The 13201-nt window shown below is 35.0% G+C and overlaps 1 protein-coding gene across 2 annotated transcripts in view; it reads right to left on the bottom strand.

Annotated features, from left to right (window-relative positions):
* SEPTIN7 (septin 7) overlaps positions 1-13201 on the bottom strand; it is a 110191-nt gene that overhangs the window by 76008 nt on the left and 20982 nt on the right. The window contains exon 2 of one of the 2 annotated variants that reach the window (XM_059171551.1): positions 262-364. The exons of the other annotated variant lie outside the window; for it this stretch is intronic. Within the exon in view, the coding sequence (XP_059027534.1) occupies positions 262-364 (103 nt within the window). The remainder of the gene's footprint in view (positions 1-261; positions 365-13201) is intronic. 2 annotated transcript variants of the gene reach the window in all.

Below are 13201 nucleotides of genomic sequence, written 5' to 3'. Positions count from 1 at the left end.
CATGATCTCAGGGTTCTGGGATGGATTCCCGTGTGGGGCTCCCTGTTCAGTGAGACGTCTACTGCCCCTTCCCCTGCTCATGAGCTAGCACTCTCTCTCTCTCAAATAAATAAATAGAATCATTTTAAAAAATGTATTCACATAAGATATAACACGATTCCTACAGTCATTTAGGCTACTGTCTTCTTAAATTCATTCAGAGCTGATTAATAACTTAAAACTCAGATCAAAATCCAATTTTAGTAAGAAAACATATCTTACCAACGACCATAAGAGTGAATTCAAACCCTCTCTTCACTGATTTTCTGTATACTTGATTTGGGAGATTTGCAAATCCCACATAGCCTTCAAGGTTTTTCTGTTGCTGAGAAAAGTAAAAAGGGCCAAGTTATTCATGTATCAACAAAACTCTTCTGTCATGTATTTCAAATTCCTGTCAATAACCTATTTTAGAAAACTGTAAAAACTATTATCCATGGCAAGTCAAACTGATTTTATAGTGTTACCAATAAAAGTATTAACTACAGCAAAAGACAAAGTGAATTAGGAGTATGAGTTGATTTGACAATATAATGGTCAATTATAAAAACCCAAGGGCAAAAAATAAAAACCAAAGAAACCTTCCTCAGAGCAAAGATTTCAACTTACAATTAGTCAATAACAAGATTCTGACCAATCAGCTAAAAAAAAAAAAAAATTTTTTTTAAAAAATAGTGTTTTTCAGGATAAAAAAAATTCAAATACCTTTATAGTAGGAACTCTCTTAATTATCCCTTTACTCATACTAATCACCACAGGTAAGAATTTCTTGAAATTTATCTTCTTATTCATGAAATGAAGTCAAATGTTGAGTTTAAAACAATTTTCTCATAAATTCTTAGAAGTTCTTACGGCCAAGTCAATCAGTGAACAGTATCTTTCAAGCTATTAATACCAGGTCCAATTACGCCACTTCAGCATTTCAAATGATCCTGTTGCCTCCCTCATCAGGGACATCAGATTTATCCAGATTTTAAAGAAAATCAGAATTCAGTTTTCTGCATGGTTTTTGATTCTTTGATCTCAACAATAGCTTCATGAGTAATTCAAAGAAACCTACTATTAAATTGGTGTAGTAATTAAATCTGACTTTTAACTTACCCAGTGCTGAGAAAAACTGTCCATAGTTTTTAGACCATCTGAGTGAGTAGTCTTACCGGTTAATTTTACTTAGAGGTAGGTCTTAGTCATCTTTAAAATATAATGGCAAAATATTCCTAAGAGGTACATATTTCTCTTAAAAGTTTATGACACATTTAATATCTCATTTAAAAAAAGAAATACTCATGAAATCAAAGCATTAACTCAACACACTTGGATTTAAACAGCAATCTGCATTCCTCACTAGCATCACATGTAACAAAATCCATCCACCAACTTTTAGCAATTTTTTTTGAATCATATGAACTAATCTTTAAGCCAAATGTTGATAGAATAACCAAGCCAATTAAATGGAAAAGCTAATTTTAAAGACTTACTAGGATACTAATCACAGTATAGTATTTTAAAATCAAATATATGAAAGCTTACTATGCATTAAGCTAAAAATATATATTAAATGTAAGGCTTCCTTAGCTCATATTTCATTGAACTGTACGTTAAATTTAAGTTAATTTAGACTGAAAACATCTTTGTATAAATTATCTCATATACTCACAGCTACTTTGTAAAGAACACATTTCCATCATTCCAGTGTTCCAGATTCCAACAGAACAGATCCATAGAGGAACAGTAAATGAGGAATTCCAAGAATTGTGTATGACACATTCAGTCCAAACAGGAAAGGCAAATCCATTGGAACATAGCAAAAAATAGAGGGGAAAAAAATGAAAGTTACTTACATGTAACTCAACAAGTTAGAAATAAATTATAAATAAGGTGAGGACAGGCTTTATACATGCCAAATACTTTTTTTGTGGGACATTAAGGCCTAATGAATTTTAACTAATGTTCAGTAGCTTTCCTGAACAACTCTTAACTTTTTATAAAAGCCAATTACTACTATGCCTTGTACTTAAATTTTTAAAAGAAATGGTAGAAAAGCTGTTACGGGGGTGCCTGGGTGGCTCAGTTGGTTAAGCAACTGCCTTCGGCTCAGATCATGATCCTGGAGTCCTGGGATGGAATACCTCATCGGGGTCCATCGGGGTCCCTGCTCGGCAAGGAGTCTGCTTCTCCTTCTGACCCTCCCCCTTCTCATGCTCTCTTTCTCTCTCATTCTCTCTCAAATAAATAAAAATCTTAAAAAAAAAAAAAAGCTGTTATGTATGGTGTTTCAGCAAGGTATATAAGGACAGGGTTTAAATCTCAAGAAAAAAATGTAACTTTCATACAATTTTGCTTTGTCAATCTCTGAATTAAGACAGTCTATAGGGGCACCTGGGTGGCTCAGTGGGTTAAGCCGCTGCCTTCGGCTCGGGTCATGATCTCAGGGTCCTGGGATCAAGTCCCGCATCGGGCTCTCTGCTCAGCAGGGAGCCTGCTTCCCTCTCTCTCTCTCTCTCTGCCTGCCTCTCCATCTACTTGTGATTTCTCTCTCTGTCAAATAAATAAATAAAATCTTTAAAAAAAAAAAAAAAGACCGTCTATATAAGATAAATGCAAACATTTTAGTTAGAAACTTTTATACAGTACTGTATTTCAAGTTCTATTGATTAAAGTTCAGAATTGGAAGAAACACAGACTTGTGGATACAGGAAAGGGAAGGAAGCTAAAGATAGCAAGCAACAAATGGGAAGATGAAGTTAATGTGAGCTGTGAAAACTGAAAGCAACTAACGAAGCATAGAGAATAAAGTAGATTTACTTTGGACAAAAAGTCTGTGAAAACTATATATTTTTATTTTATATTGACACAAATCTACGAGTTATATCACAACCTGGAACACATGATGATATTCAAATGTCAACTTCACGGAGGCCTGCCCTGACCACCCTATCTAAAATTACAACTCCATTCTCCTCTGTACTTTGCTGTAGCTTTATGTTTTTCTACTTAGCACTTTTTATCATCTAACATACATTTTACTCACCATATTTATTGCACTCTCCACCCTATTCCACCTCCAACTACAATGTGAGCTCCTTAAAGGTAGAGATTAAATAAACTACATAAAATGTGGCATCAAAAAAAGAAGCCGCCATCTGGGAGAGTTGAAAAAAGTTTCAGAGAGATTATTTTAGGTTGCATATTCAAGGAACGCTCCAGACAAAAGGCATAAGAAAAATGCCAAAGAGTATGTCCCTGTGTCTTATTCATTGCTTTATCCTCAAGTCCTAGAACAGTCTTTGGCATATAGTACAATATTGGGAATGGATTAAGAAAAGGGAGGAAAGATTTCTAGGCAAAGGGCTGGGACCTAAAGTAGAGATGAACTTAGTAATTTTAGGCCAAAAAGAGGTTACAAGAACTACAATGAAGAAAGTGGTGGATCAGGTTGAAAAATGATAAAAATGAGGTCAGAAAGGCAGGCAGAGGCCAGATCATGTGGGACCAAGCCAAAGTAAGAAATTTGGATGTTATTTTAGGCATGATGGGAAGCCACTAGAGGGTTGCACACAGGCAAGTGACCTGACCTGATTTGTGTTTTAAAGATAGCTCTCAGGGCTAAGAGAAGAAGTGGAAATAAGAAAACTGGTAAGAAGTCTACTGCAATAGTCCAAGAAAGAAAGGGTATACTGAATTTAGATGGTGTGGTTACAAGAAGAGATAAGAAGGATTCAGAATATGTTTTGAAGGTAAAACTGCTAGGACATTGCTAACACACTTTAGATGTGACTGGTGAAGGAGAAATAGACCAAGAAAACTCCTAGGTTTTTGGCTTAAACAACTCAATGGAGTGATATTTCTAAGGAAAAATAGGAATAATGGGAATTAAAAATTAGGCAGTGAGGGCCCAAACTGTCAAAATCAAAAACAGCTTTGAATGTGTGATGTTTGATGTGTGCATTATACATTCAAGAAGGCCAGTAGGCAGTTAAATACGTAAGTCCAGAAACTGCAGGGCTGATTGGTGCTGAAAACATAGATTTAGGAGTCATAAGCACTTAAGCAGTATTAGAAGAGGGTTGGATTCTCGAGGAGAAACTAGAGACTGGGGGGGTAGCCAGAGACCTGGAGCACTCTAACACTGAGATGACAGACAGGGGTGAGAAAGATCAGTCAGCAAGAAGGAACACCAGGAATGGCTCAAGGTCACTCAACTGTGTTAAATGCCACTGAAAGGTCAAATGAAATACCAAAAACATAACCATAAAACATAACCAAAGAGACATAAACATAAAACTAAGGAGGTTACTGGTTTGGATAAGAACAGTTTCAGTAACATAGTGAGGAAGAAGAATGAGTAGGATGAGGGTAAACAATTTTTTGCACATAAATATAACACTTTAAATAATTCTATGTTTTAAATTAAAATTTTTTATAGATTTTATTTATTTATTTGACAGAAAGAGAGATCACAAGTAGGCAGAGGCAGGCAGAGAGAGGGGGAAGCAGGCTCACTGCTGAGTAAAAAGCCTGATGCGGGGCTCAATCCCAGGACTCTGAGATCACGACCTGAGCTGAAGGCAGAGGCTTAACCCACTGAGCCACCCAGGCACCCCAAAATTAAATTATTTTAAAATTTAACACATTACTTATCAGCCCTCTATAATTATTTCCCAGAGGGAGAAAACCATGTTCTACACATCTCTATATTCCTAGCAAAATGCCAATACATGAGAGAGATTTTAAAAAGCTAAATGGCTAAATATATATTTTTAAGAAAATTCCTTCTAAGGAAAAAATTGCGTCCACCCCCCTCCCAAAAGACTTTGGGATTATACCAATAACATAACATTGGTTGACTAAAACATATAGACTTTTCTTTCACATTTCATAAGAATCATTCCTCATCCCAAATTCTAAAATCAACCACAGTCTGTAATTCAGAAGACTTAACCACCCACTGATTCTTTTCCTGGGCAAATAAAATGTTCACAGTACCAGTGTGAAATATAATCTCTGAATAAGAAATATTATTTATAGATATGAGTGATATAACTGTGACTCTTATAAGCATGTGAATAAAGATAAAAGTATATTCTCATGCAGGCTTCTACCAAAATACCTTAAGCTCTTCAAAGTATTACTGGATTTGAAACATGAGTTGCATAAGAAGAAACAGTTATCAAATCATCTTTTCTAAAGGCATACATTTAAAAAATTCTTTTAGTTACTATGCCAAATTTCTATGTTAAAATTCTTATTTAAGAAAACCAAATCACAACAATTTACTGCTTGTTACTTCACTGCCTGTGGAAATATCAACTTAAATACAATATCCAGTAATTTTAGTGTTTAACTTATTTAACCTTATTTCTAGAAATCAATTATATTTGAAGAACAAGATGCTTCAAATAGGTTCTAACTGATAGATTATTGGAACCCCTAAGAACACTTTATCTTCTCTTGCCACTTGTTACGATTACAAGGAATAAAGTTATGAAAATCTTGGCATCTGAAATCCATTATCGTTTTTAAAGGTCTGAATATTAATATGTTTTAATAAATTTTCCAAAAAAGAAAAGCTGTAATTTATTTTGAAAATGCCAAATATACATTTCCATAACAAAAACGCAATTGAGCAAGGGGAATTATAACAGAAAGGAAGCCTGACAAAAATCAGATTTTGAGGAAAATTAAAACATATCCAAGCTAAGATGTACAACAAAACCTTCAACTTCCCTCATCTTTACAAAATGAGACATTCAACCCCAAATTACCTTAGTAACACCACAATTGTTTCTCTCCTTAATAACTGCAATTTAAAAAAATCATGCTAGAAAGATCCAAGATTTTTATCCATAACTTTAAATTTCAATGACAAACATTTGGTCTTTTCTTAATTAACTTCAAGTTCAATTTGTGCCCTTTGGAATTAAAAGATACATTGTACATTGTTTTACACATGGACAAAAATTAAGTTTCTTCTAAAATTTAAGCAACTCTAAACACTTTTGTCTATTCCTTAGTATTCTTAAAAGCCTTACATCATATACATATATATATATATATATCTGTTTTAGTCTTATATAACCCAATGGAAAAATTAAAGAATGCCACCATGTAAATGATTTAAATATTCTAAATATAACTGGTACAAAAATACCTAGATTTCAGATTTAATACAACAAGAACACTAAAATGTTACAAGATTTGCATGGTTATGTCCTAAATGTCGGCTTTAATGTCCCCTCACCCTGATCTTTTTGAAAAGTTCATGTCTTAATTTGCCTGCCCCAGCTCTTCCCTTTTCACTAAGATGAGCAATTATGTACTGATGAAACTAACTTTTATTTTCTCTATTTTGGATTCCTAGTTAATGTGCTTAAAGTATTTTAATATTTAATTATATGAATACGTGTAAGAATAAGATAACATTTAAAACTTTTTTTCGTTACTCTGAACTTGGAATCTAATCTCTACTTACAAAGAATTACTCTCATTCAATCAACATAGTTACTGGACCTTCACAATGTATGTACTAGCAATTAAGTACACAAAAGTTGATAAAAACAAGTTCCCTGCTTATGAAACCAAGAACCTAAGGTCAGGTAAATTAAAAGGCAATCATAACAACACAGTGATAAAATACTGTGATCTAGGCAAACATGAAGGATGGCTATAGAACAAAAAAGTGGGGGTTGGGGAGAGGTCAGATCCTTCAGCTCCTGAAGGACTAGCACACCTTAGTCTGATGAGAAATGTGGGTAGGTGCTGGAAAATATGGGTCTCAAGCAAACTAGTTGGTAACTGCAAAGGCTCAAAAGCAAAAAAGGAGAGCATGATTCTGTATGGGAACTACAAATTTAATACATCTCAGTTTCAAGGCCTGGGAGCTATAGCATAGGAAACTAGAACAAAAGCCAGATCATGAAGATTACTGTCAGTCACACTAAGGAACTTAGGTTAGACTTCATCTTGAAAGCTTAAGGAGAACATTAAAAGACTTGAAGCATAAGAATACACAATCACATTACTTTACATGCAGAACTGTATTCTTATTTTAGAAAACTACCACTAACAAGAAACTGAAGATGAACTGTAAGAGTTCTCAGAATGACAACACTTTAAATTTCAAAGACAAACATTTGGTCTTGTCTTAATTAACTTCAAGCTCAACTTGTGCCCTTTGGAATTAAAATACATTGTACATTGTACATTGTCCCAAAAGCTGGTGCAGTAACCCAGGGAAAAAATTGGGACTTGAGTCAAGAAAGAAGTGAGGATGAAGAGAAATAGAAGCTAAAATTCTACTGTCTATATTAAGGTAGCCACTAGCTACACGCGGCTATCAAAAAGTTGAAATTTAGCTACCCTGAAATGAGATGTGCCTTAAGTGCACAATACATGTCAGATCTTGAAAACTTGGTATGAAAAAAAAAACTATGAAAACTATCTTAATTTTTTAATGTTTTATCTTTTTTAAAAAAGATTTTATTTATTTATTTATTTGACACAGAGAGAAAGATCAAGGTAGGCAGAGACAGGGGGGAAACAGGCTCCCTAATGAGCTGTAAGCCTGATACACGGCTTGATCCCAGGACCCTGAGATCATGACCTGAGCCCAGCGGAAGGCAGAGGATTAACCCACTGAGCCACCCAGGCGTCCAAAAATTATCTTAATTTTTAAAGTGACTGCATGCCGAAATAAAATTTTAGTCATTATTGGTTGACATATGAACTAAAGTTAACTGTACCTGTTTCTTTTTACTTTTTAAATGTGGCTATTAGAAAATCTTAAATTACATCTATTACTTACAGTAATTTCTAATAGACAGTGCTAGTTAGAAATTAATAAGATGTATTTACAGGTCTCTATAGCTAACCTGCGAAGTGGTAAGGCTGAGATTTCTAAATTCAGGTTTGAACAATTGGGTTACAGTGGTACCAATCATTAAAAGCAGGAATCACTTGAGTTTAAGGTATTAAATGGACTTTAGGGAGACAACTGTCTAGTACACAGCTTGCATATATAAAAGTTAGAAGTTCTAGAAATGTCTAGGTGAAACAGAACATTTTAAGCTAACAACACTTAAATGGTATGAAGACCATGCATATGAATCCAAATACAGCACACGAAGTGGAAACAGGCCAGAAACAATACTAACATCCCACCACCTACATAAATCTAGAAAAAAATGAGAGATAAAAAGAATGAGGAAAAAAAGTAGTTCCTAGAAGCAGTTCAAGGAGGTCAAATGTAGTGGCCTTCTTCAAGAAGTGGTCAACTGTACCAAATGCTCTGGAGTGGTCACTATAAAGATACAGAAGAATCTACTTATCATTATCAGGGGCCTTTGTCAGAACAGGGGAAAGAAAAAGAAAAATGCATACTGGAAGTAAATAAACAGTGAGTAAGTGCAGGGAATGAGTATAAACAATTCCTTTCGAAAGCTTTTGGTGAAGAACAATAAAGTAGAACCTGGAGAGTAACAATGGGTCAAGAGCGAGTTGAAAACGAGAGAGAGAGAGAGAGAGAGAGAGAGAGAGAGATTTGCACCCACTTAAATGCTAACAGAAAAGATCAAGTAGACAAATGGCTGAAAAAAAAGGTAAATCAGGATACAGTGTTCTAGAATGAGGGATGAGGTTTTCTCTAAGGGCAAGAGACAAAATTATATACTCATTTTAAGGAGAGGAGAGGAGAGGGAACAGTAAGAGGTAAAACATTTGAATAAACAACCACAAGAATAGCAGGAAAAGACTGGGAGTCCCATAGGAGACAGCCAAGCAACTCTATATGCAGATTAAAGCTGAAGACCACACATCTGTGTGAATATATCCCAGAAGCCATAGGATTTTTGTCCAGTAGCAATCTGCAACATAAGTACAAGCCAATAGACTGTAAGAGTCATTTGAAACTGTTATTTTGCAGAAAGTGTGCAAAAAAGGTCAAGGGATCATGGGATCATGGAAGCAGACAAGTCCAGTTGAAGTGATTCAGGGTCAAGGATGAAAGGTAGGAAACAAAGAAATGAGATATCTGAAAGAATGTGAACTTGTGGTTAAAATGGGCCATACAATTAAGATTTTAGAGGTGGAACAGTAGTTCCAGATGATAACCACATGGGACCATGAAAGATTTTATTTTTTTATTTGACAGAGAGACACAGTGAGAGAGGAAACACAAGCAGGGAGGTGGAAGAGGGAGAAGTAGGCTTCCCACCGAGCAGGGAGCCTGATGCAGGGCTGGATCCCAGGACCCTGGGATCATGACCTGAGCCAAAGGCAGACACTTAACCCACTGATCCACCCCGGCACCCCCACATGGGACCATTAAAATGATGGCCCAAGCACAACCCAGAAATTGGGAAGCTAAATTATTGAGTCAGTTGTACATATGGGCACTAAAAATGCCCCAGAATAATGACAGAACTTGGGGAGGAAAGGAAAACTGAGTGTTTGGTGTCATCTTGAATGAATAAATAGAAACTGGCAAATTTAAAAAGGGTGAGAACATGCTGTGGTTAAACAGCATAAGCTTTAAAGAAGCAGGGCTTTTGTTAAAGAAAGAACTGTCTAGAATCTAGATTAGCACTGCCTAATAAATATATAAAACAAATCACACATGTAATTTTAAGTATTCCACTAAACACATTTAAAAAACTAGAAAAAAGAATTTAACTTTAATATCTTATTTAACCAATGTATACACAATACTATTTCAACATGCAATCAATATAAAATTACTAGAATTCATTTCACATATTCATTGCTCTGCACCCTTTTCTTTTGTAGTAATATCTGAAATACAGCACACTTCATTTAGAACTAGTCACGTTTCAAGTGCTCAGGAGCCATGTGATTGGTGGCTCCCATACTAGATAAAGATACAGAACATTTCAAGAATATAAAACTTTCCTTTGTGCCAAAAGATCTCCTGGAACACAAAATGAAATGAATAGTAATACCCAGTACTGGGTGAGGAAGCTGGCAAATAATCACTCTCCTACATGACTGGTGAAATATAAATTTTAACCATTTCCCTGAAGAGCAATCTGGTCTTGCAGACCAAAAAGTGAGTTTTCATGCTTCCAGACTCAACACATTCCGCTTCTACACATTTATAATTTTGAGAATATATTTAAGATTTAGCTATAAGAACATTTAACAAAACACAGTAACAGTGAAAGACTAAAAACCAAGTTCTAAAAACAAGCGAAAGAAACAATGTATCATGCTATTCCGTTTGTAAAAATACCATGCATTATAAGCTTGAGAAGAATAAGCATGACAGATAACATTGTATCAAGTGGAAAAACTGTTACTAGACAGTTGACACAGTATTATGTACCTTTAAACATTTTCTTGTGTGCACAATGCAAGACAATTCAAAGGATACAGACTAGAGTGACAGTTAAGAAAATGACAAGGTAAAGATCTCAGAAAATTCTATCCTTTAAAAGCAATAAGAAGGGGCATCTGGGTGGCTCAGTCTGTTAAGCGGCTGCCTTTGGCTCAGGTCATGATCCCAGGGTCCTGGGATCAAGCCCCGAATCGGGCTCCCTGCTCAGTGGGGAGTCTGCTTCTCCCTCTCCCACTCCCCTGCTTGTGTTCCCTCTCTCACTCTCTCTCTCTGTCAAATAAATAAGTAAAATCTTTAAAAATAAATAAAGGCAATAAGAAAACTCAAAATCAACTTCTTCAGAACTCTAGAAATTAACAAAAGGTTTGTAGCAATCCACAGAGCACTTACTCAAAATAAGGGGGCCGAATCTAGGTACCTTGCCTATTCTCATCTCCCCTCTCAGCTCCACAGTAGTCTTGAAAACCAATAGCACACAATTATGGCAAAAATCAGCATCTTGACAGCAAGTGGGAGAAGGCAGAACAGGCTCTTTTAAAGCCCCATTCCCAGAGAATTATCATTATTTGGCCTGTCTGGTGTTTGATATGGAGTCTAGAAGACTCCATAAATAACCACAAAGATAACCAGAGATTTCGGTGACAACACAATGGTGAAGAAAGCAGAATTTACAAAGTCAGCAAACAACAAACAGCATTAAGAAACCCTGGGAGGAGATCTGACCAGAGCTGCATTATTTAACCAGAGTTGTATTATTTAAAAGGTCCAGTTTTCAAGCATTATGAGACATGCAAAAACACAAGACATAACATCCCATATATGGCGGGGGGGGCGGGGAGGGAGGGTCAATAGAGACTATCTCCTAAGAACACCCAGATATTAAGCAAAGGCATATTTATCTTAAATATGGTCAAAGAACTAAGGGCAACAATGTCTAAAAAACTGAAGGGACATATGAAAATAACATTCACCAGAGACTATCAATAAGGACACACTAAGTATTAAAAAGAACTAAATAAAAATTCTCAAGTTGGAAAGTACAACTGAAATGAAACTTCAGTAGAGAGGTTCAACAATATATCTGAGCTAGCAGAAGAAGCAACAAATCCGAAGACAGATCAAAAATCACTTTAACCAGTCTAACGGAAAAATACAAAAAAGAATAAAGAAAAAAATGAACAAAACCGGAGACTCTGGAAGGAAAATAATCAACCATACCAACATATACATAATCCCTCAAGATGAAGGAAAAAGGGAGGGAAGGAAAGAGAAAGAAAGGAAAAGAAATAATGGGAAATAATTACAAAATTTGAAGAAAAACATTTTTCTACACATCAAAAGCTGAGCAAACTCCACAAACAGGATAAAAATCAAAGAGATCCACAACTAGAAATATCAAAATCAAACTGTCAAAAACCAGAGACAAAGAATCATGAGAGAGTCAAGTGACCATTACAGAGGACTCTCCATAAGTATGACTGACATCCCATCAGAAACTAGAGACCAGAAAGTAGAGGGATGACATAGTCAAGATGTTAAAACATAAAAACTGTCATCGAAAAGTTCATTATCTACTAAAAGGTATCTTTTAAAAATAAAAGAGAACTTAACACATTCTCCAATAAACAAAAACTGAGAGAACTCAAAATCAGATCTGCCCTATGAAAAATACTAAAAAGAATCCTTCAAACTGAAATGGGAGGATCTTACACAGTACCTCTAAGAAATGTGTATCACCGGTAAATGTAACAAGTAAATATAAAAGATAGCATAATTTGTTTGCAACTCTTTTCTCTTTTACCTATTTAAGGAACAACTTCATGAAGCAATAATTATAAAATTGCCTTGATGGGTCTATAATGTACAAAGATGTAATTTGTATGACACTAATAGCACAAAGGAAGTAAGAGGATATGAAACTATATAAAAGCAGAATTATTGTACTCTACTGAAACTAAATAGGTAATAAGCCAGATTATAATGCTATAAAATCAGATATTAACTGTAATCCCAAGGGCAAAGCCCCTGCTAGACACACACACACTCTCAAAAGAATATAGCAAAAAAAAGGGGGGGGTTAAGATGGTACATTAAAAACATCTATTTAACAAGAAAAAATAATTCAGAAAGAGAAAAAAAGGAAAAAATAAACAGAACCAGAGATGCTGATAAGATATAAGATATTTAGAAAACAAATAGCAAAATGACAGGTGAAAATCTTACCTTTCAGTACTCATACAGGATTAAATATTCAATAAAGGCAAATATTGACTGAATAGATTAAAAACCATGATTCAATTATATGGTACCCACAAGAAACACCTTTTAGAATCATAGACACAACTACCTTGAAGTAAAACGATTTCAAAAATGTAAAGAGAGCTGGAGTGGCTACAACACAAACATTAAGACAAAATTCTTACCACTGACAAGGATACTTAATACTGATTAAAATATCAGTTTATCAAGAAGCATAACAACTATAAACATATATGCCTCTAAAAACAAAGCCCTAAAATACACAAAGCAAAGACTGACAGAATGAAAGGGAAAAATAAGACAATTCAACAATAATAGCCTGACCTCAATACCTCACTATCAAAAATGGGTTAAACAACTACAAAGAAGATAAATAAGGAAACAGAAAACCTGAACATAGCAACTAGACTTAACATATATAGAACATTGCATCTGAAATCAGCAAAATGACATTCTTCTCAAGTGCACATGAAATGTTCTCCAGAAGAGACCATACATCAGACATCTTAGTCACAATTTTAAAGGGCTAAGATCAGCTACTATGGATATTAA

Source organism: Mustela lutreola, chromosome 4, assembly GCF_030435805.1.
Source record: "Mustela lutreola isolate mMusLut2 chromosome 4, mMusLut2.pri, whole genome shotgun sequence".
Lineage (NCBI taxonomy): Eukaryota > Metazoa > Chordata > Mammalia > Carnivora > Mustelidae > Mustela > Mustela lutreola.
Note: the sequence above shows the minus strand (reverse complement) of the source record. Positions and strands in the feature narration are given on the sequence as shown.